We start from the raw sequence: 25707 nt of genomic DNA, 5'->3' as shown, positions 1-25707 counted from the left end.
GAGGCAATAAAATGGATAAAAGATCATTTTTTCAATAAATAGTGCTGGAGCAATTAGGCTTCCACATGCACAAAAATGAATTTAAGTATAGATTTTACATCCTTCACAAAAATTAATTCAAAATAGATCCAACACGAAAATGTAAAATGCAAAGCTATAAAAACTCTTAGGAGATAACAGTAGAAATTTTAGGTGGCCTTAGATTGGTAATGATTTATTAGATGCAACATCAAAGGCTTGATCCCTGGACTTCATTAAAATTAAAAATTTCTCCCAAGCCACAGACTGGGAGAAAATATTTTCAGAAGACATATCTGATAATACTGTTACCCAAAATATTCAAAGAACTTTTATTTATTTATTTTTTTATATTTTTTTTAATTTTTATTTATTTATGATAGTCACAGAGAGAGAGAGAGGCAGAGACATAGGCAGAGGGAGAAGCAGGCTCCATGCACCGGGAGCCCGACGTGGGATTCGATCCTGGGTCTCCAGGATCGCACCCTGGGCCAAAGGCAGGCGCTAAACCGCTGCGCCACCCAGGGATCCCTTCAGAGAACTTTTAAAATTCAACATTGAGAACACAACATAATTTAAAAATAGACCAACAATCTTAACATACTTCACCAGAGAAAATCTACAGATGGCAAATAAGCATATGAAAAGATGCTCCACATAATGTGTCATCAGGAAAATGCAGATTAAAACAATGATGAGATACCACTATACTCCTAGTGGAATGGCCAAAATCTAGAACACTGAAAACACCAAATGCTAGTAAGAATGTAGAGCCACAGGAACTCTCATTCATTATTAGTGGGAATGCAAAATGGTACACTCAATTCGAAATACAGTTTGGCAGTTTCTTATAAAACTAAATTCAGAAGTTTATATGAATGCAATTCAGAAGTCATGCTTCTGGGTATTTACCTAAATGATTTGAAAAACTATGTCCACAGAAAAACCTGCTTTATTTCTAGTTGATAAAACTTGAACTCAACCGAGATATCTTTCAATAGTTGAATAGATAAATAAACTGGTACATCAAGACAATGGAATCATATTCAGTGCTAAGAAAGAAGGAGCCATCAAGCCATGACATACATGGAGAATGTTCTTTCTCCCTCCTGCCCTCTATATCCAGGGTGGAGCCCAGTGCAGGGGCTTGAGTTCATGACCCTGAGGTCAGGAGGCAGATGTTTAACTGACTGAGCCACTCAGGCACCCCTTAAATGCCTATTTATAAGTGAAGGAAGCCAGTCTGAAAAGGCTATACACAATGTGATTCCATTAACATGACATTCTGTAGAAGGCAAAACTATAGAGATAATGTAATGCTCAGTGGTTGCCAAGAGTTGAGGGGATTGGAAGGAGAGCATAGGAGAATTTTCAGGGCAGTATAGCTACTCTGTATGGTACTATGATGATGAATACTTGTCATTATACATTTGTCCAAAACTATGACACCAAGAGTGTACCCTAATGTAAACGATGGGCTTTGAATGATAATGGTATCCCATTACTTTTATCAGTTGTAGCAGATACTCTATCTGGTGGGGCATGTTGGTGTTGGGAGGCTATGTATGCATGAGGGCAAGGGATATTTCGGAAATCTGTACCTTCTGCTCAGTTTTGCTGTGAACCTAAAACTGTTCTAAAGAATAAAGTCTATTTAACACAAAACCAAAACAACCACAGAAATTACAAAATACCTCGTTGTATTGTGCTCTGCTTTATTGTGCTTGCAGGTACTATTTTTTACAAATTGAAGGTTTGTGGTAACTCTGGCTAAGCAAGTCTATTGGCACCATTTTTCCAACAGCATTTCCTTATTCATTTTTCTGTCACATTTTGGTGATTGTCACAATATTTCAAACCTTTTCATTATCTGTCATGGTGATCTGTGATCAGTGATTACAACTTGCTAAAAGCTCAGATGATAGCATTTTTTAGCATTAAAATAGTTCTAAATTAGGTATATGCATTGTTTTCTTAGACATGCTTTTTACACACTTGATAGACTACAATATAGTGTAAACAACTTTTATATATACTGGGACACCAAAAAATTCATTTAACTCTCTTTATTGCAGTGGTCTGGAACTGAACCCACAATATCTCTGAGGTATGCCTATAGAGGACAGAGTAAAAATTTTTGAGAATGGAAGTCTTTAAAGTACAAAAGGAAAGTTTTCTCTGTCTGCTTTTATTTCCCTTGCTAAATTTTCACTTTCTTGAGGTAGCTGTTAATAGCTTGAAAAATAACCTATCAAAAAATGAAATTATACTGCACATCCTGTTCTTCACCAATAACTGATTGGTTCCATCATATTGGGAATTTCTTTTTTTTTTAATGGCTCCATTCTGTTGTATACTGTTGTCATTTATTTGCTCATTCTTTAATGGGCATTGAGATTATCACCAGTGGCTTCATATTAGAAATAGTTCTGTGAGGGCAACCCCTGGGTGCAGCGGTTTAGTGCTGCCTGCAGCCTGGGGTGTGATCCTGGAGACCCGGGATCAAGTCCCACGTCACGCTCCCTGCATGGAGCCTGCTTCTCCCTCTGCCTGTGTCTCTGCCCCGCCCCCCTTTGAATAAATAAATAATAATCTTAAAAAAAAGAAATAGTTCTGTGATTAATTTTAGTACATACATCCTTAGACACGTTCCTGAGTCAACTTATGCACATGTAAATTTTGTTATATATACTTCCATATAGTCTTTCAAAACAACTTCATTTACTAATGTATGTGCTGACAGTAATATGTTTGAAAATATTCATTTACTTTATTCAAAGCATTGGATTTTTTTTTATAATGAAATATTTCAAACTCAGAAGGTATTAAAAAAAGTGTAATAAATGCCTATATTCCCATCACCAACCTTAACAAATAAGGCATTACAAAGCACTTCTAACCATTGTGCCCCCCTCCTTCCAACCATAATATTTTATGCTCATGAATATGTATATATTTATAAACAATACAACATATAGCCATAATATATTTCATAGGGTAGTTAGCATGGTTTTTGATAACCCTGATATTTACATTCTGTATAGTTTCCTTCTACACTAAAAATGACTTGTGGAATAAATAGGTTATTGCAGAAATGAAAGAATGTGACTTAAGATGCAAAGTCATATAAGGTATTACATCTTCTGTTTTACTTATTTATTCTGGGGGAAGTCAGCTGCCACACTGTGAGGATACTCACCAGTTTTCTAGAGAGGTTCTCATGTGAGGAGCTGCAACCCTCTGCTAATAACCATGTGCAGATGAAATCTTGAAGCAGATTTTCTAGGCCTAGTCAAACCTTCAAAGATGATAGCACTGACCAAGAGCTTGCCTGCTATTTTATGATAGGTCCTGAGCCAGAATCACCCAGTTAAACTATGACTTAAATCCTGCCACACAGAAACTGTGAGATAACTAATATTTGGTATATTAAGCTTCTAGATTTGGGGGTAACGGACGAAGGAAAGAGAGAGATAAATAGGTAGATATGGGAACCTTGGTCCATGCTTTGAATTATTTTCAAGAGAGACCAGGAGAATGATTATCTGGTACTTTTTAGAATTAGATGGGGGAAATTCCAGAATACTAATGGGGATGCAGATGTTGGGTGGTCAGAAAGAATGACAGCACAGTTGACCTTTGAAGAACATGGGGCTTAGGGGATGCAGAACCCCTGCACTGTTAAATCCATGTATTACTTTTGACTCCCTGAAAACTTAACTACTGATAGCCTACTGTTGACTGGAAGCCTTACTGATAACATAAACAGTTGATTAACATATTTTGTATGTTATATGTATTATATGCTATATAAAGTAAGCTGGAGAAAAGATGTTATTAAGAAAGTCATAAGGAAGAGAAAATACATTTATAGTACTGTATTGTAAAAGGTCTGTATAAGTGTACACACACAGTTTAAACCTGTGTTGTTCAAGGGTCAACTGTAAATAGGTTTTTGACTGCACAAGTAGTGGGAGGGTTGGCACCCTAACTGCTGTGTTGCTCAAGGGTGAACTGTATATACTTTTCTGTGGCGTTTGCCATATTCTAATTGTTCCCATGTTTGTCTCCTCACACTCTATTAGGGTGAGCTACTTGAGGATAGGACAAGACAAGAACTATGTGTCTTACTCATCATCCCACTCAGTGCCTGGCCCTGTACTTACCCTAAGTATTTTTGTAGTGGAGGTAAGGACCTTAGAAGGAATATTAAATCCCTGAAGCTTACGTAGCCAGATTTTTGAGTCGTTGTCAGCATGTTAAGACCGCCCTATTTCTTCTAAAAAGTAGTCATTGGTCAACTTCTGAACTACTGAACAACTTCTGATTTGGCTGTAGGAGTTTGGCACTGATTTTGAAGTCATGATATTTGGCTATTTGGCTGTTTTTTTTGTTTTTGTTTTTGTTTTTGTTTTTTTTTGTTTTTGTTTTGTTTTGTTTTTTGGTGAGAGAGGGTGGAGGAGGGGCAGAAGGAGGAGAGAGAATTTTAACCAGGCTTCACACAGGGCTCAATATCACAATCCTAAGATGATAATTTGAGCTGAAATCAAGAGTCTGTCATTTAACTGACTGAGTTACCCAGGTGCTCTGATATTTGACTTCTACTTTGCTATTGTTCTCTGGAGCTTGGATTAGAGAATGTTTTCTGTAGATTTAATTTCAGACTCCTAGGCATATTAACTGAAGCTAAATATTTCCTTTCTTTTTTTCAAAATATGAGAGTTATAAAGACCTATATAGCCCTTTTAATTGAGGACTTTGCTGGTGTATGTACAGGAGGCATTACTACTTACATCCTAATAGATTTTTTTTTTGTTTTTGAATTATGGAAAAATAATATATTACCAGCAAGAGGGTATTATATCCAATTTTAGAATATCTGGGTTTGAGTCTTTTAGTTTTTATTAGTAAGTCTAAGCCTCTCCAAGCTTGTTTTGTATTTGGAAAAATTCTTGATTCAGTTCCACCAATTTCAGCACCCCTTGCCAAATAACCACAGAATGCTAGTTTCTCCTGTCACAGTAAATGGCACCACTGATTGCTCAAGTCAGAGTAGATTACACTCATGTTTTTTCTTTCTCCTTCATTCTTTTTCACTTTCATTTAATCATAAAGTTACTTTGTTTCATTTTCTACAATATCTTGCATGCATCTGTTTCCTTTATCTCTGCTGCCCTCATAATAGCCTAAACCTTAATGATTTCTCACCTAGATTTCTCTTTCTTCCTAATCTCCCGACTTCAGCTTTTATTCTGTGTAATTTGTAGTTTTTTTTTTATTTTTTATTTATTTATTTTTTTAATGTAATTTGTAGTTTAAAAGGAGAGTACTCTTTTTATAAAACAGAAAATATCAGATTTTACTTTGCATATTTTACTCTGCATACTTTGCAGATTTTACTTTGCATATTTGCATCTTGTGATTTCCAGTTGTACTCCAAATAGATTCCAAATTCCTTTCCTGTAAGACTATTACTGATTGGGCACCCATTGACTTCTCATCTTTCTACACATTTATTTATTTATTTATTTATTTATTTATTTATTTATTCATTCATTCATTCATTCATTCGAGACACAGAGGGGCAGAGACATAGAGGGACAAGTAGGCTTCCCACAGGGAGCCTGATGTGGGACTCAATCCCTGGACCCCCAGATCACACCCTGAGCTGAAGGCAGATGCTCAACCGCTGAGCCACCCAGATGTCCCTCTACACTTCCCTTTAAATTACTATGTATTAGCTATAATGGTCTCCTCTTTTTTTTTTAAAGATTTATTATTTTTATTTATGATAGACACAAAGAGAGAAAGAGGCAGAGACACAGGAGGAGGGAGAAGCAGGCCCCATGCCGGGAGCCCGACGTGGGACTCGATCCCGGGACTCCAGGATCGCGCACAGGGCCAAAGGCAGGTGCCAAACTGCTGAGCCACCCAGGGATCCCCCCTAATGGTCTCCTCTTATCTTAGTTCTTCTAACCTGTGCTGTTCAATATGGAGGCCACTAACCACGTATTGAGCACTTGAACTGTGGCTAGTCTGAATTGAGATGTGCTAGAAGTGTAAAATATACACTGAATTTCACCCTTAGTATTAAATAAAGAATGTAAAATATTTCATTAAAATCTGTCAAAATAATGTTTTGGATATATTTCGGTTAAATAAAAGATACAATTTCACTTTCTTGTGTTCTTAAAGTATAGCTCCTAGAAAATTTAAAATAATATTTGCATTTGTGGTCTACCTCATATTTGTATGGGATAGCCCTTCTCTAACCCACTAAGCTTTTAAATTCCTCAGGGCCTTTATACATGTCGTCTCCCTAACTCTGTTTTTTTGCCTAGATCTTTGCGCAGCTGGCTGCTTCTTGCCCATCTTCTAGATCTTAAGTTGAACATTGCCTCTTGGGAAAGACAGTCTTTAACCAGTCTATCAAATTAAGTTATTGTTTGTTGCCTTTAAGTCATATATCTTTCTCCACATTTGTTCAGTCTTTTACTTCATAACTAGCTCCATGAGGGGAAAGAACATGTCTATTTTATGACTATATATTCATATGTATTCAATACCCGATAAAGTACTCTTTTAGAGTAGGTTCTTAATAAATACGTATCAAATGAGTAACACAGGACTATCTTCTCAAATCTGCTTTAAGGATCAACTGTGTGGAGCTATTTTATAAACTATGAAGGGCTGTACTAATTTATATGTAGAAAAGCTGAATAAATTGGTTGTATACTTCTGGAAATTAAGATTTAATTGGATGCAGCAAAATCTGTGACTTTAGCTTGCATTTCAGTGTGTTCTTCAAATTTTTCATCTAATAGTTTGACACATTATTCATGTATTATATCACCTAGAGCTTTTGAGAGTTATGTTTTGTAAATATTCTTTAAAAACCATTACTTCTATTCCTTTCCTTTAGAAGTTTTTTTTTTTTCTATACCTTTAATTTTCTTTGTAGGGATAGTTAGGTGTTTTAAATAGTATCAGACCTCAGAAATAGCAGGTGCTAAAATACTTGTAAATGAACGCCTGTTCCTTTCAGTTTTGGCAGTATATTTTTCTTGGCAATTCCAGAATACAGCTCATTATGCTAGTAAGTATTCAGGCATCTTTCATGCTTAAGTTATGAGTGAAAGTCTTTAAGAAATTACCTCTGTAGGAAGGATACTTGTCACAAAGTTTAGTTTAATTTGATTTTTTTTCCTTTGGTAGTTATACAGCTGTATTTGTATATAAGAAAACAAAGGGTGAGAGCAACCCTCTCGAGTCCCTTTCCTCTTCAGGAGTTTTGTATTATCACTTTACTATCGTTCAAAAAACCTTGCTTTGCTGCCCTCCCCTGTCCCCCCAAAAGAAAACAAAGGGTGACTAACATAGTTTGTAACTTTACTGATTATGAGACCATCAATAACGGCAGAAGTCTGGAGGAGGTGGAGGAAGATAATTCTTTGTAAACTGTTAAAGATGAGGACAAAAAACAAGCAAGATTCCAAATACAGTTTTGAAATGTGTGATTAGTTTACATCTCTGAAAAAGCTTAGGAGATCTGTTGGGAGCACCTGGGTGGGCCTTTTTAATAGTAATCATAGTAGTAGTAATAGTAGAAGCAGTAGAGATAGTAATGTAGTAATAATGACAAACATTTGAGTGCTTACTATGCCAAGAAGTGTTCTGAGTGTCACAAAACATTTAATTTTCATGCAAAGCATAGGGGATTGATATGCTTATTTATTTAAACAAATATTTTATTTGTTCATGAAAAAGAAAGCGAGTGAATGAGTACAGGAGCATGAGAGAGCACAAGTCAGGGAGAGGAGCAGAGAGAGAGGGAGAATCCCGCTCTCCTCTGAGCGGAGCGGGGAGCCAGATCCCGTGCTTGATTCCAGGACCCTGGGATCATGACCTGAGCAGGAGGCAGACGGTTAACTAACTGAGCCACCCAGGCATTGATATACTTATTAATCCACTTCTTTTCAGATGAGAGATTGAGGTGTCAATTGGTTAAGTAAATTGCTTAAAGTCACACAGCTAGTTAAGTGGTAAAGATGATTAGAACCTGCGTATGGAGTTTGTATTTGATCCAGCCTAGAATAAAAATAAGAAGTGACCAAAGATAGATTTATGGGGGACAACATTTGATAAAGCATAGAAAGGATCCAACAAAGAAAATTCCTGAGAAGTAGAAGGAAAGCCCTAAGAACAGGTTGTCATAAAAGCCTTGGGAAGAGAGAGAAGAAAAAATGATAGTAGGAAAATAGCTGCATTTATTGAGTGCTAAATATGCCAAGTATTTTTTTTTTATGATTTATTTATTTATTTATTCATTCAGAGAGAGCGAAGAGAGAGGCAGAGACACAGGCAGAGAGAGAAGCAGGCTCCCTGCAGGAAGCCCGATATGGGACTCGATCCTGGGTCTCCAGGATCACACCCCGGGCTGCACGCGGCACTAAACCGCTGGGCCACCGGGGCTGCCCTATGCCAAGTATTTTGTGTACATTTTATTATCTGTTTTACAAATAAGAAGCTGAAGCTTAATATCAGCAGTAAGCAGAGGACCTGGGGTTGAACCCAGGTCTCTAATGTCATAGCCCAGTGTTCAACCACTGAGCCATGCTTTGTAACAATATCAAGTGAGGCTGTGTGAGATGAGAACTTGTGGAAAGTAGCAGTTAAATTGGGAAGAAAGGTAAAATCAGAAAGCCAGTTCAAGACATACAATAGTTGAATAATAAGGATTTAAGAAAGAGGAAATTTAGGGAGTATATCATCAAAGAAATAAATCAGGAAAACTTCCCAGAACTGAAGGACATGAGTTTTCTAAGTTAAAAGAGCCCATCAAAGTGCTAAATAAAATAAATAAATACTGGCATCAAGGCATTTCATCGCAAATTTTAGCAATTAAGGATCAAAGAGAAGATGAAGTTCCCAGAGGTGAAGGGAAATAGGATAATTAACATAATTAGAGTGGTTTCAGACTTTTCAAGAAAAGTAATGGAAGATAAAAGACAACTGAGGGTCTTCAAAAATCTGAGGCCAGATTATTTCTAATGTGGTTTATAATGCAGCTGAACTTTCAAGTGTTACAGTGGAATAAAGGTATTTTCACATAGGCAGTGTCTTATATTTACCTTTTAGGTAGCTATGAAAAGAGGTAACCCGCCAAAATGAGAGAATGTATCAAGAAAAAGGAAGATAGACATGGGATTTAGGAAACATTATCCAACCCAAAGAGAGGTGAAGGAAAAACCTGGATCCTAGTGAAGGGAGATCCCCAGGTGGTAGTTGAGCACCAGGTATAAATAGCAGCCAGTTCAGAATGGAGCAGGTCAGAGTGTTTTAAAGTGGGAATGTTCAAGAATAAAAACTTGATTAGAGATGAGGAGGGTTGTCAAGCATTCCCTGCATCATAATATCCTCTGTTATTTTACGAAGAAATTCATTCATACCTATTTTTTTTTTTAAAGATTTTGTGTATTTATTCATGAGAGACACAGAGAGAGAGAAAGAGTCAGAGACACAGGCCGAGGGAGAAGCAGGCTCCATGCAGGGAGCCTGACATGGGACTCGATCCTGGGTCTCCAGGATCATATCCTGGGCTGAAGGCGGTGCTAAACTGCTGAGCCACCCGGGCTGCCCCAAACCTAAAATTTTAAAAACAGCTTCCTACATATATAATTCATGTACTGTACAGTTTACCCATCTAAAGTGTACAAATCAGTGGTTTTTAATTTGTCCAGATATGTGCAACCATCATCAGAGTCAATTTTAGAACATTTTCATTACCTTAAAAAGAAACCTTGAACCCTTTAGCTCCCTGACCCTCCTCTCTCTGAAGTCCTAAGCAATCACTAATCAGTTTTCTGTCTATAGATAATGCCTATTCTGGACATTTCTTACAAATGGAATCAAATGCAGTATTTCGTGACTCTTTGACTTAGCATAATGTTTTCAATATTATCCATGTTATGGAATATGTCAGTGCTTCATTTCTTTTTATAGTTGTGACATAAGTTTGTAAAGTGTAAATTTAATTACAAACTGCTTTGCCATTGAACTAAGCTCCTGTATATCTTTACTGAAATGTTTCTAATTTAGTCTCAATGAAAATATAACTATTTATAATAAAGTCTTCAAATTACTTATATCCTGTATCACTCAAAAAAGATTCTTGGGGCACCTGGGGGCCTCAGTGGCTGAGTGTCTGCCTTCAGCTCAGGGAGTGATTCCAGATCATGGGTCCGGGGATCAAGTCCACATTGGGCTCCCTGCAAGGAGTCTACTTCTCCCTCTGCCTGCCTGCCTGTCTGTCTGTCTCGGTCTCTTAAATAAATAAAATCTTTAAAAAATAAACCCCAAATTCTTAACTTTAAGAAAATAGCCTACTTGTTAAAGAAAAGGCTTCCTTGAAATTCCTTTTTCTTGGCATTGCTTTAGCATGCTAATCAAAATGCCATTTTAATAGCAGTGGAAAAGTAATGATGTGGTTTAAATGCATTTGACTCTGAGCCACAAATCAAGGATAAATTTTCCTAACTGAATTAAATTCTATTCTCTCAGGCCTCCGAAGCATTAATGTAATTTTCTGGTTCTAATGTCTACTGATTTTATTTTTAGTGTACTGTCCTTGTATCTACTTATATCACACTACAAGTATATAAAAAGATGGTCTTTCTCCACTATGTGAGCCCTCGATCCCCTCAAACAATTTCAGAATGATGTCTTTACTAATAATTTATACTTTAGTTTCCTGGTTTCAGTTAATTTTAAGTATTGTTAAATAATTATGTGAGATAATATACTGTTCCAGTTACGATAGCTGTATAACAAACCACCATAAAACTTTGTGGCTTAAGATAATTGCTTCACTGTGTCTGTGGATTCTCTGGGTCAGGGTTTTGGACAGAGCATTAGGAGAAAGGCTTGTCTCTCCTTCAAAATGCCTGTGCAGCAGAGAAGCTGGGAAGACTTAGAGGCTGGAGTTGATTCTTCATTCCTGTCCATTGGTTGATACTGGGACCTCAGCTGGGCTGTTAGCCAGAATGTCTGTACTTGACCTTTCTGTGTGGTCCTTGTGTGGGCTAGTTTAGGTTTTTCAACAACATGGTGGCTGGGTTCCAAAAGTGAGTCTCGGTAGCCATTTTTGATATATATTATTGGTTGAGGCAGTCAAAAGTTAACCCAGGGAGGTCATACCAAGATACATAGTAATTAAAATGGCAAAAAAATAGTGATAAAGAGAGTTTTAAAAGTAGCAAAAAGAAAACATTTACATACAAGGGAAAGGCCATAATACTATCCGCAGAGTTTTCAGGAAAAACTTTGCAGCCAAGATGGAAGTGGCATGATGTATTCAAAGTGCTGAAAGGAGAAAATCTGCTGCCAAGAATATACTCTATCCAGCAAGGCTATCATTCAGAATAGGAGAGATCAAGAGTTCCTAGCCAGTTAGGAACAAGAGCTAAGGGAATTCCTGACCACCAACCTAGCTCTACAAAAAATGTTAAAGGGGAACATTCTTTGAGTGGAAAGGAAAGACCATAAATAAGAGTAAGAAAAGTAGGAAGCACAAAGGCAGTAAAAATAAGTATATCTGTAAAAATCAATCAAGGGATTCACAAAAGGACGTAAAGTATGACACCATGTATCTAAAACATGGATGGGGATTCAGGGATGGAGAGAAGATATAGACTGCTATATGCAGAAGTCCTTATATACAAACTGAATGGTAACCACAAATTAAAAACCAGTAATAGGTATAAAAAAAGAAAAGAAAGGAACTCAAGTATATCACTAAAGAAAGCCAACAAATTATGAGAGTATAGAGCAAAGGAAGAAAGGAACAATGAACTACTAAAAACATGAAAAGCAAGTAACAAAATGGCAATAAGTACATACCTATCAGTAAGTACTCTGAATGTAAATGGACTTAATGTCAAAAGACACAGGGTAATGGAATGCATAAAACAAAACAAAACAAAAACCAACCAGGACTAGTAGAACAGATCAGTGAAACCAGGAGCTGGTTCTTTGAAAAGATCAACAAAATTAATAAACCTTTAGGTAGACTCATCAAAAAGGAAAAAAAGGCATCAGAAATGAAAGAGGAGAAATAACTAATACCACAGAAACAGAATTATAACAGAATATTATGAAAAATTATATGCCAACATATTGGATAACCTAGAAAAAATGGATACATTTCTAGAAACATACAGCCTCCCAAAACTGAATCAGGAAGAAATAGAAAGTGAACAGACCCAATGTGGGGCTGGAACTCACAACCCTGAGACAGAGTTGCCTGCTTTCCCAACTGAGGCAGTCAGGCACCCCCACTCTCATCACTTTTAGTCAGCATAGTACTAGAAATCCTAGCTACAGCATCAGACAAGAAAAAAGGAATAAAAGGCATTCAAATCTGTAAGGAAGAAGTCAAACTGTCACTCTTTGCAAATGACATGATACTATATATATAAAACCCTAAAGACTCCACCAAAAAAAGCTACTAGAACTATTAAATGAATTCAGTAAGGTTGCAGGATACACGATCAATATTCAGAAATCCTTTGCATTACTATACATGAATAGCAAAGCTTGAAAGAGAAATTAAGAAAATCCCATTTACAATTGTACCAATAATAGTAAATATTAGGAATAAATTTAACCAAGGAGATGAAAGATCTATACTCTGAGAACTATAAAACGTCAATGAAAAAAATTGAAGATGACATAAACAAATGGAAAGACATTCCATAGTCATGAATTGGAAGATACTGATACATGCCTGTGTTACCCAAAGAATCTACAGATATAGTGCAATTTCTATCAAGATACCAATAGCACTTTTCACAGAACTAGAATAAATAATCTTAAAATTTGGAACCACAGAAGACCCCAAATAGCCACAACAATCTTGGAAAAGAAAGAGCTGGAGGTGTCACAGCCCTAGATTTCCAGATATACTACATAGTTACAGTAATCAAAACAGTTTGGTGTTGGCACAGAGTTTGAGACACATGGATCATTAGAACAAAATAGCCCAGAAATAAACCTATGATTTTCTGGTCAATCAGTTCTTGACAAAGGAGACAAGAATATGCTATGAGAAAAAGACATCTCTTTAGCACATAGTGTTGGGAAAACTGGACAGCTATATGCAAAAGAATCAAACTGGACCACTTTCTTATACTGTAGACAAAAGTAGAATTAAGGATCTAAATGTGAGACCTGAAACCATAAAAATCCTAGAAGAGAGCCCAGGCAGTAATTTCTCTGACATTGGCCATAGCAGTATTTTTTTAGATATGTCTCCTGAGGCAAGAGAAACTAAAGCAAAATATAAAGCCCTCCCAAAGGCAAAAATAAACTATTGGGACTATTTAAAAGCATAAACTTGTATATTGCAAAGGAACCAGTCAATGAAACTAAAAGACAACTGACTGGGAGAAGATATTTGCAAATGACATCCAATAAAGGGTTAGTATCTAAAATGTATAAAGAACTTACACAACTTAGCACCTAAATAACAATACAATTAAAAATGAGCAGAAGACATGAATAACATTTCTCCAAGGAAGACATACAGATGGCCAACAAAGTGAAAGATGCTCAGTATCACCCCTCATCAGGGAAATGCAAATCAAAACCACAATGAGATTTCACTCCATACCTATGAGAATGGCTAACATCAAAAACACAAGAAACAAGTGTTGGCAAGGATGTAGAGAAAAAGGAACCCTCTTGCAGCAGGGATGGGAATGCAAGCCACTATGGAAACAGTAAGGAGGTTCCTAAACCTAAAAGAATTAAAAATCGAATTCCCATATCATAATGGGTATTAGTGCATATTACTCAAAGAATATGAAAAACTAACTGAAAAGGATATTTGCACTCTTATGTTGATTGCAGCATTATTTACAATAGCCAAATTATGGAAACAACCCAAGTGTCTATTGATAAATGAATGGATAAAGTAGAGAAAAACCAAAAAACAGACCTTGTTTGTTTTGTTTTGTTTTTTAAATAGTGCTCCATGCCCAATGTGGGGCTTGAAATTATGACCCTGAGATTGAGCATTGTGTGCTGTACCAAATGAACCAGCCAGGCGCCCCCCAAAACAGACTCAACTATAGAGAACTGATAGTTACCAGAGGGGAAGCGGCTGGAGGGTGGGTGAAATAGACAAAGGGGATTAAAAGTACAATTATTTTGATAAGCACTAATATGCCCAATTACTAAATCTCTATATTGTGCACCTGAAACTAATATAACACTGTATGTTAGTTACACTGGAATTAAAATAAAAATAAATTTTAAAAGAATAAAATAGTCATTTTTGGGAGTAAAGAGCATCCTTATAGTAAAATACAGAACAATAGAAGAACCATGATCGTTTTTCATGGGAGATCCTATTAAAATCTTGTAGTAATATCTGAGAATCCTACTAAACTCTATTATTAAGATTTTACTTTTTTAGAACAGTTTTAGACTCACAGCAAGATTAAGTGGAGAGTACAGAGATTTCCCATATACTCCCTTGTCCTCCAACATACTTCGCTTCCCCCTTTTTCAGTATTCCCCATCTGCATGGTACATGTGTTACAATTGACGTACCTACATTGACACATCATAATCACCCCAAATCCACTAGTTTACATTAGAGTTCGCTCTTAGTGTTGTGTATTGGATGGATTTGGTCAAATGTGTAAGGATCCGTGTCCATCAGGTGGTATCTATCGTACAGAGTGTTTTTACTGCCCTGAGAATCTCTGTGCTCTGCCTGTCCATCTCTCCCTTACTCCAGCCCCTAGCAACTATGGATCTTTTTACTGTTTCCATTGTTTTGCCTTTTTTATATGGTTGGAATCATAGATTCCGTAATCATAGATTATGTAGTTTTCTGAGATTAACTAAGCCCTTTTAAAATTGAGATAATAATTCACATACCATAAATCCACTCACTTAAAGTTCAGTGGCGTTTAGTACATTCACAAGGTTGTGTAGCCATCAGCACAATCCAATCCCAGAACTTTTTTGTCACTCCAGAAAGAAATCCCATGCACATTAGCAGTCATCCCTTATCCCCTTGAAGTCACTGATCTACTTTCAATCTCTAGATTTGCCTGTTATGGACATTTTATAAAAATGAAGTGCTACAATATGTGTCATTTGTGCCTGATTACTAAGCATTTTTAATGGTGGTTTTAACCTTTTCAAAGTATGTTCAATATTTAAAAATAAATGCATAACCTCTCTATGAGGTAGACAGGAACTTTGTGATGTAATGGCATTGTCAGATTTACTATGTCTTCATCACCTCAGTTTACCATAGGATGAGGGAAGGAGATTTAGAGGTGACAGGGTGGAGATTTGGAAAAGTACTGTAGAGTTAAAGGAAAAATAGAACATGATGATATTGAAAAATGAATCAGTCCTATGGGATTTTTAGAACCAAGAGTATTAAACTTTATTGAAATAAAACTGCAATTAAATACTCCAGTTATATTTAAGTATTTAACATTTAAAGATGAGATAATGAGCCTTCATTAGATCTAGATTGAATCTCGTATCAGTTGAATTTCAGCAAAGTTGAAAGGATGTCAGGATTGTGCTCTTGGTTATTTCAAACTCTTTAAATGGAAGCCTGTTGCTACAGTGTGCAGAAGGGGTATGAAAAGTTTATTTGTTTTAACAAATGAAAAATAAGCAAATAGGAATCTTTTGCTTTTCCTACAGTTAACTCTAGTAGAGAACTTTTATGTAATGGAAATGTGAAGTCTTAATTTTTGAAAGTTTGTAAGTATATTTGAAATTAATGGTTAGTATTAATAAGGGTAACAGTTTTCTGTAAATTTTACATTAGGTTTTCTGTTTACTGTGATTACTGTGTTTACTGTGATTTACATTAGGTTTTCTGTTTACTGTGATGCAAATTAGTGCCATCTTCACAAATAAATTTGTAGTTGTAATTATGTAGAGGAGATCAAAAGGATAACAAATCACAATAGGCTATTTTGTGGTCTACCATGACTCCTACTATTTAAAGGAAGTTCTGGCTAAGTTATCCTTTGGTTCCTGTCAGGCTTTTTGCCCTGAGGAGGTATGCTGCTGCTCTGTGCATTGGCGAGGACTTCTTTTGCCTGGAAGCCTATGTGATCTGCCCCATACTTCTTTTCCTTGGGTTCCACACTGTATCCTACTTGTCTTTCTTGGAGATTCTTCCCTCAACAGTTTGGGTCCCCTTATACCACCTATAATACTGTTTCTAAGAGAAGTAAGTTCTAAAATGAGTTACTAAAGATAAGAGGTGTTCTAAGGTTAAAAAAAACTTCTGTCCCTTTCAACACTTGTAATCACATTTTTGTCTTAGAAGTTCCAGTCTCATATTGAGTTGCTCAAATATGACCTTAGAATCCCTTTTCCATTTTATTCTTTCCTTACATCAAAATATTCTGCTGGGTTGAGATGGAAGAAATAGGGCAGGGGGATAGAGAGAGAGTCATCTATGTTTTGAGGTGACAAAAAAGGCTTTGGGCAAACCATGAGAATAGTGTTTGCTAAAATAGTTTCAGTGGGATTGTATGTCTTGGTGTTGTAATTTCTGTAGCATGAATTGCTATATATAACTAAGATTAGCTGAGACTATGCTGATTCCGAAAATAATTCACAGTGTTTTAGCCATTTACCTATGATATAGAATTTAAGATCTTCTCAAAGCACATAAAAGTGCTTCATAGTTATTAGCTTTTATATAAGTACTTCACAATCAAGAAGCTCTTTTTATGGGGATCCCTGTGTGGCTCAGCGGTTTTAATGCCTGCCTTCACACCCAGGGTGTGATGCTGGGGTCTCGGGATCATCGAGTCCCATGTCGGGCTCCCTGCATGGAGCCTGCTTCTCCCTCTGACTGTGTCTCTGCCTCTCCCTGTCTCTCATGAATAAATAAATAAATCTTAAAAAAAAAAAAGCTCTTTTTATGATAGTTTTTAGAAAATGTAGGCCCTTAAAAAGCCTATTAATACCTTATTTTATAAACATATCATTAAGAATGTTTAGTTTTATATAGATATTCAAATATGGTTATTATGTATATTGTTTTTCATTAGTGAAGTGATAATGCCATGTTTGAATATTATTTATATATATTTTGTTCTTCAGCTGAATTTGTATACATATCTGCTTAGGAGATGGGCATGATTTATACTGAATATATGGATATCAGAATCTTAGCAACCGGAGGGATCTTAAGGGCTTTTTAAATTTTGGTTACCTACGTCAAACAGAAAGTTATCTTCAACTTCTGACATTTGGCTGTTATAATAACTGCTTTGTTATAGCCGTTGATGGGGATGTCTATTCTTTCTAAGCATCCTATTTTATTTCTGAATTGTTCTAACTATGTGAAAATTGTGCCTTGCATCTCTCCCACTCTACTCAATCATTTATCATAATTTTGTTCTTCTAGAAAAAGTCCCTCTTCTATAAAAATACTCTTTAGCCATTTGAAGACAGGTATCATGGGTCTTATTACATTTTAATTTATGCTAAACAACCCTAGTTTTTGTTGAATTATTAGTTATGTTACAGCATTTCTGGGTCCTCATCACCCATTGGACATGTTTTAATTACTTGGCTTTCAAATGTTTTTCATTACAGAATACATTTTATATTCCAACTCAGTATACTAAAAAATGTATGTATGTGTATTATGTAGTTGTAATACATATATGTAACTAAACCAACAATTTCATATATGAAATATATGTTCATATAGACAATTTCATAAGAATAACAGTATATATTTACATTGATATTTTCTTTTTCATTTTTAAAAGGTGCTGGCATTACCTGTCATATTGATTTTATTGATTTTATTACTCTCTGAAGAACTTTAGCATGTAGTTTGGAAAACACTGTTCTAGTTTGTTCATGTTGCAGAACTGAAATATGGATGTTAGGACAATTGTTGCTAAAGTAGGTTTTACCTTTATAACCTCAAAGAAAATATTGTGATGGTGGTTATTAGGTATAACTTAACTTATTAGGTAAAACTTCTTACCTTCTTGGTAATAAATGCAATAAAACTAAAATATATTCAACTTTCATTTTTATTTGTAGGTGGCGACAGACAAGGTAGCAGAAAAGCTGAGTTCTACTCTCTCATGGGTGAAGAACACAGTATCACATACAGTCAGTCAGATGGCCAGTCAGGTGGCAAGTCCATCTGCTTCATTACACACTACATCCTCATCTACCACACTATCCACGCCAGCCCTTTCTCCATCTTCCCCTTCACAGTTGAGTCCAGACGACTTAGAACTCCTGGCTAAACTGGAGGAACAAAACAGGTGAGTGAGGTTGCTTGGCTTTTCTTTCTTTGCAGTTATACACGCTCAATCATTCATTTATGTATATATGTGTATATATAAGTTTACCCATACTATGAATGTTTATTTTCTAGTGTTTGGCTCCATGTTTATCAAAATTATTTAACAAGAGTATTCAAGTCTTTTTTGGAAGAGTTGGTCTTAAAACTAAAGTTGTACTAAAATTTTCTCCTGGCTCAGATTGCTTTAGAGATTTAAAAAAAATTTTTTTTCTTTTTATTTATTTATGATAGTCACACACAGAGAGAGAGAGAGAGAGAGAGAGAGAGAGAGAGAGGCAGAGACACAGGCAGAGGGAGAAGCAGGCTCCATGCACCAGGAGCCCGATGTGGGATTCGATCCCGGGTCTCCAGGATCGCGCCCTGGGCTAAAGGCAGGCGCCAAACCGCTGTGCCACCCAGGGATCCCTGCTTTAGAGATTTGTTTTCTTAATATAGCAAATTCCCTAAGTTCCTGAATTTTAGGATTTTTTTTTTTTAAGGCAAAGAAACTACCATTTTTTCTTTTCTTTTTTTTTTTTAGATTTTATTTATTTATTTGAGAGAGAAAGAGAGTGAGCATGAGCAGTGGGAGGGTGGGGAAGGACAGAGAGGAAGAAGCAGACCCCTCACTGAGCAGGGAGCCTGATGCAAAAGCAGGGCTCAATCCTAGGTCTCTGGGATCATGATCTGAGCTGAAGGCAGATGCTTAACCAATTGAGCCACCCAGGTGCCCCTAAAACTGCCATTTTTAATTTAAACTCTAACCAGTCCCCTTTGGTTAATTTATAAAGTAATTTAATTTAGATATCTGATTTATGGTTTAGAGTGGGAAATCTCTTCATTCAATTTATTCATGGAAGGCAAAATGCCCTTTTCTCTTAATGGGAATGAAATAGAATAGTTGTTAGGAATGTATACTCTGGACCCTATAAACCCTTTCACATTATTATTATCAGAAGCTCTTTTTGGGCATTAGCTACAAAAGAATTATTGGAAGACTTCCTTTTTATGTTCAGTCAAGATATATACTACCACTGGCTTTAAGGGTAACAAGAGAGATAACCTTTAGTAACTTTTTTTGTATATAATTGACATAATAGAGTACATATAATTAAGGTGTGCAGTTTGATAGGTTTTGACATACGTATATATATTTGTGAAATAATCACGAAAGTCCAGAAAATGAACATATCTATTATCCCCCTTCCCATCCCTACACAGCTATTGATCTGCTTTCAGTTACTGTAGATTAGTTTGCATTTTCTAGAATTTTATAGAAATATGGAATAATATAATAAGTACTTTTCTTTACATGGAGTATTTTACTCAGCATAATTATTTTGAGATTCATCCATGTTGTAATGTGTATGAATAGTTCATTTTTAATTGCTTAGTAGTATTCTATTATGGATATATCATAATTTATTCACTTTTTGTTATGAAATGCTGTGAATATTATTTATTTGTGTGTAAAAGCCTTAGTATACATAGATGTATGCTACATTTCTCCTGGGCGGATACCAAGGATTGGAATGGCTGGTTTATATGATAGATGCATATTTAACTGTCAGACTGTTTCAAAAGGGCCTATACTTTTTCACATTCCCACCATCACTATGAAATTTTCAGTTCATCTGCATCCTTGCTAATACTTGGTTAGTCTTTAGTTTTAGCCATTCTAACAGTATTGTTTTACTTTGCATTTCCTAATGGTGTTGAGCATCTTTTTATGTGCTGATTTGCCATTGAAGTATCTTTTTTGATAAAAGAAATTTGAAATTTTTTGCCTCTTAAAAATTAGGTTATTTGCTTTCTTATCATTGTATTTTAGGAGTTCTTTGTATATTTGGAATATGAGTTCTTTAACAGCTATATGGTTTTAAAATATTTTTAACCAGTCTGTGGCTTATCATTCTCTTAATAGTATCTTTTGAAGAACATATGTTTTTAATTTTGATGAAGTCCATTTTGAAATGGTTCTTTTATAGATTGTGCTTTTTTTTTTTAAAGATTTTATTTATTCATTCATAGATACACACACACACACACACACACACACACACACACACACACACAGAGGCAGAGACACAGGGAGAGGGAGAAGCAGGCTCCATGCAGGGAGCCCGATGTGGAACTTGATCCTGGGTCTCCAGGATCACACCCCAGGCTGCAGGCGGCGCCAAACTGCTGCGCCACTGGGGCTGCCCCCAGATTGTGTTTTTGATGACTCAAGGTCACAGGGCTTGACTCCTGTATTTTCTTACAGAAGTTCTAATAGCTTTATGTTTAGATCTGATCTATTTTGAGTTAGTTTTGTTTATGGAGCAAAGTATATGGATTCAAATATCTATACTTTGAATATGCATATTTAATAGTTCCTGTACCATTTGTTGAAAAGGCTATTCTTTCTTCACTTAAGTACTTTTGCACTTTGGTAAAAAATTAGTTGTTATTGTATGTATAGGTTTATTTCTAGACTTAACTCTGTTCCATTGATCTGTTTTCTATCTTAATGCCAGTACAGTTCTATCTTGATTACTGTGCTTTATACTGTGTCTTGAAATCGGATCATGTTAATCCTCCAACTTAGTTCACCCATTTTGACTGTTTTTGGAACTTAGCATTACCATATGAATTTTACCTCAAGTTGTTAATTTCCACAAAAATACTTGCTGAGATTTTGATTGGAATTGTATTGCCTTATGTATCCTTTAGCCTTGCTAAACTTGTTCTGGTAGGTTTATATTTTTGTTGTTTTTAGATTCCATGAGATTTTTTATGTAGATGAGCATGTCATCTTGAATAAAGTACTTTGAACTTCTTTCTTTTAAATCTGGGTGCCTTTATTTTTTTTTTTTTCTTGCCTTATCACAACTGGCCAGTACCTCTAGCAAATTTGAATATAAGTGGTGGACGTACATTCTTGTTTTCCTCATCTTGGGATAAAGCATCAAATATGTTAACTAGGTTTTTGTAGATGGCTTTTATCAGATTGAGGAAGTTCCTTTCTCTTCCTTGTTTGCTTAGAGTTTAAAAGAAATAGATTTTGGATTTTGTCAAATGCTTTTTCTGCATTTATTGAGATGATCATGTGGTGTTCCTCTTATTTAATATGGTGAATTACATTGATTTCTGAATGTTAAATCAACTCTGCATTCTGGGATAAACTCACTTGGTCATGATATATTGTCTTTATAAAATATTGTTGGATTAGATCTGCTAAAATTGAATTTGGGATTTTTGCATTTATGTTCAGAGTGAATATTGATCTGTAGTTGTCTTGTGATTTTTTTTTTTGACATTTGTATGTAATGTTTGTGTCTTTTTATTGTCTTTTCTAATATAAATGTTTGGTGCTGTATATTTCTTTTTAAGCCCTCCTTTAGCAATAGCCATTTAAACTTGTTGAGACTTGTTTTATGATCCTGAATGTGATCTTATTTTGGTAAACATTTTATGTGAATTTGAGAAGAAGGTATATTCAGCTGTTGTTTCGAGTATTCTGTAAACATTAATCAATTAAATTTATTTGATAATATTAAGTGTACTGTATCTTTGCTGGTTTCCTGTTTACTTCTGATATTGGATATTGACAGAAGACTATTGAAACCTCCAACCATAATTGTGGATTTGACTATTTCTGTTTAAATTCTTTGTAGTCTTTGTTTCATGTAGTTTAAAGTTGTGTTTTTGAGTATATAAGCATTTGAGTTTGTTATGCCCTCTTGTGAAATGTCTTCTCTAGTCCTGGTAATATTGTTTGCTTAGAAATCGACTTTATCCCGGGGCACCTGGGTGTTGCAGTCAGTTGAGCATCTGAGTCTTGGTTTTGGCTCAGGTTGTGATCTTGGGGTAGATCTTCCTGCTCAGCAGGAAGTCTGCTTAAGTCTGTCTCTCTCTCTCTGTCTCTCCCCACCCACACTCATGTGTACACACAGTCTCTCTCTAAGAATTAAAATCTTCAAAAAGAAATCTACTTTATCTCGTATAGTTATTGTAGCTTTCTTTTGAATAGTGTTAAAATTTTATATATTTTTCCATCCTTTTTTTTTTTTTTTAATCTTTGTCAGCCAGGCAGCATATAGTTGGGTCTTGCTTTTTAAAATACAGACTAATGATCTTTGCCTTTTAATTGGCATATTTACATCATTTACTTTTTAAAAAATTGTAACAACAAAGTTTTATTTGTTTCTCATTTCATTTTCATCTCATGCTGCAGATTAAGTACATCTTTGTTCCACACTTCTTCATTTTAGGACCAGTAATCAGCCCCTATTCAGGATAAATCAGACTTGCAGCAAATGGAAAAGAAATAGAGTGGGAATACCTTGAAATGTCTATTAGGGAGTGATCTACATAATAGTCTTGCTGGAAAAACACATCTCTGACTCTAACAAAAAGTAAAATGGCAAACACTAGGTCTAGCTCTCCTCTCCCTGTTCTGCCCTACTATCCTGCTAACCTATTAAACCCATGGAAAAATTATAAGAATAATAACTTAAATTTTCTTTGACCACTTCTGGGGTATATAATGTAGATATGCAAGTTACATAACTAAAGTAAAAATTATGAGATGTAACTACTACTTAAAATAAGGGATATATGGATATGCTTTTATTTAGGATTTTTTGTTCTCTTCTCCAAATATAGATGAGTCTCTGGTTATGTTACTTAACTCTCTTTAATTCAGAAAGTATAAAAATGGCAATGTATTAGAAAATGATTTAAGAAACATGAAAATACCAACTTTTTTTTTTTTAATTCATGAGAGAGAGAGAGAGGCAGAGACATAGGCAGAGGGAGAAGCAGGCACATAGGCAGAGGGAGAAGCAGGCTCCATGCAGAAAGCCCCATGTGGGTCTTAATCCCGGAAATGCCCTGAGCTGAAAGCAGACGCTCAACCGCTGCGCCACCCAGGCGTCCGAAAGTACCACATTTTTATATAGTTTTTCCTACTTATACTTTTACTGCAATTATGACTTTTAAAAAAATCAGTGCATGTGGCAATCCCAGAAAGATGTGAAGAAATGTGAAGAAATATCAAAGATCTGTTTGATGAAAGTTAATGATTGATAGCCTTAAAGTTGAAATGGGACAGCTCTTTTTTTCTAATGTGTTAAATGTGTTTTTCATTTTAAAAATACAAAGGCTTTGGCAGAGATGAATTTAGGAAGGTAAGGTTCAAGTGTGATAGCAGTGCATTTTAATTAAGGTGGGAATGTTGCTGATTTAAATTTTTAATGGGTCAGCCATTATTTGTATGGTTCAAAAGTTCGGCAATGCAACCATGTTTGCTCCTTTTATATTCGACTATTTGGAATAAACATTTACTTTTTAACAGATTTTTGGAGATGAGATATGAGAATAAGGAAATGAATAAGGGTTCTTTTAAACTAAAGTAAATGTATTTTATGTATTTTTAAATGTAGTAAGCAAGAATCCTTGAAACCTTAATTTACATATCTTTTTCTTACCAACATCTGTAAGACCATTCACCCTGTCCAGTATGTTAGCCACAAGCCAGATGTGGCAAATGTGGCTGGTCTGAATTGTTATATGCTGTAAGAGTAAAATGTATACCGGATTTTTGAAGAGTTGATTTGAAAAAAGAATATCTCAATTAAATTTTTTATTACATGGTAAAATGATATTTTGATTATATTTCGTAAAAATTATTAAAATTAATTACATTAAATTTTTTTTTTACTTTATATGTGGCTTCTAAGAACACTTAAACTGATATAAAGGGCTTGCAGTATATTTCTGTTGTACAGTGCTAATCTAGATGATCTTTCATCTTATCTTTATAATTTTACTACTAAAGCATTACCTCGTTTTCCTGAGGATACTCTCTATAACACAACCATGACTATTAAGGAAGTAAAAACAGATCTTTTCAAATCTCTCTGTTAAAAATTCATGTAATTTCAATTGTATGAGAGGCCTTTAAGATCTTCACATAAACTCTTTATTCTTTTTCTTTTTATTGAGGATTATGTTGAATTTTATCAACTGATTTCTAAGGAATTTGATAATATAATTTAAAGAATTTATTAAACTTATGTTCCTATTGTTTTAAAATTAAGAAAAGTAAGAAGTCTGCTTTGCTTGTCTGTCTGGAATGTCTATATAAAAGTAATCCCCAAACCATCAGTTTATGATCAGGATATTTGGGAGGGAGGTGCGAGTCTCCTGTGTTTGCCTTCTTTGAGACCCCATCTTAAACAGAAGCAAAAGAAAACTCCCATGCTTTCAGAAGTGGAGCCATCCCTGTCATGTGTAGGTATCCCCACTGTAAGTTGTCTCTGAATTGTTTCCTGTGCTAATTTGTTGGGTTTTCTCTTAATTCTCCCCTTTTTGTTTCTGTTGCTTTGAGACTCGAATTTGTGCTTGATGGTGTTGATGAGAAAATGTGTGCCTCCTCTGTGAATCAGCCAGATATTTTGTTGCTACTGATTTGCCTTTCTTTTAACTTGCTACTTGCTATTCTTTCTCCTAGTACATTCAGATCCTGTTTCTTTGATGTAACATTACTAGAGATACGTAAACAGTGTTTGGAAAGTTGATCCCCCTGAACCAAGTGCCAGTGAATTTAGTTTATGTAGTAATTTTTTACATTAGCTTTTCTTGGATCATTCCTTATCTCTTTGTAAATTATCTTAACAGTTTACACATTTCTAAACGGCATGATGACCTGTTGCTGTGTATCCTGATCTTTTAGTTCTGATATCCATAGGAAAGCATTATGCTGAGTAAAATAAGATACCATAAATAGAGTAGTTCCCCATTGTCTGTGGAGGATACATTCCAAGAATGCCAGTGCTTAGTTGAAATTGTGGATAGTACCAAACTCTGTATATGTACTGTTTTTTCTATACATACATAGCTATGATAAAGTTTAATTTATAAATTGGACACAGTAAGAGATTAGTAACAACAACTAATACTATAATAGAACAATTATAACAATACAGTGTAATAAAAGTTGTGTGAATGAGGTCTCTTTCAAAATATCTTAACGTACTCTTTTGTGGTGATATGAGATATCTACCTTGATGAGATGAAGTGAGGTAAGTGACGTAGGCATTGTGACATAGCGGTAGGCCACTGTTGATCTTCTGTTTTTAAGTCAGAAGGAGAATCACCTGTTAATGGACCGCATTTAATTGTGGGTGACTGAAACTGCAGAAAGTGAAGCTGTGGATAAGGGGGCGGGGGGGACTATGATAATTGCCAGATTTCTATTTGTAGGCTTCACTTCTTTTCTAAGGTTCTTTTACATTGCCGTGCGTCTTACCTACATTGATGTCCCCCAAGTACTT

At 35.4% G+C, this 25707-nt stretch overlaps 1 protein-coding gene across 9 annotated transcripts in view; it reads left to right on the top strand.

Annotated features, from left to right (window-relative positions):
• The window catches only part of EVI5 (ecotropic viral integration site 5), a 197235-nt gene that overhangs the window by 31566 nt on the left and 139962 nt on the right, over positions 1 to 25707 (top strand). For 7 of the 9 annotated variants that reach the window (XM_055340087.1, XM_055340091.1, XM_055340092.1 and 4 more), the window contains one exon: positions 18136 to 18365. In XM_055340087.1, coding sequence (XP_055196062.1) covers positions 18217 to 18365 — 149 coding nt within the window. In that variant the 5' untranslated portion in view covers positions 18136 to 18216. Of the gene's footprint in view, positions 1 to 2093; positions 2126 to 18135; positions 18366 to 25707 lie in introns of those variants that run through there. The other 2 variants (XM_055340090.1, XM_055340096.1) reach the window with 2 other exon arrangements.

The sequence above is a fragment of the Nyctereutes procyonoides genome, unplaced genomic scaffold, assembly GCF_905146905.1.
Source record: "Nyctereutes procyonoides isolate TBG_1078 unplaced genomic scaffold, NYPRO_anot_genome, whole genome shotgun sequence".
In the NCBI taxonomy this organism is placed as follows: domain Eukaryota; kingdom Metazoa; phylum Chordata; class Mammalia; order Carnivora; family Canidae; genus Nyctereutes; species Nyctereutes procyonoides.
This window is presented reverse-complemented; position numbering and strand designations above follow the sequence as displayed.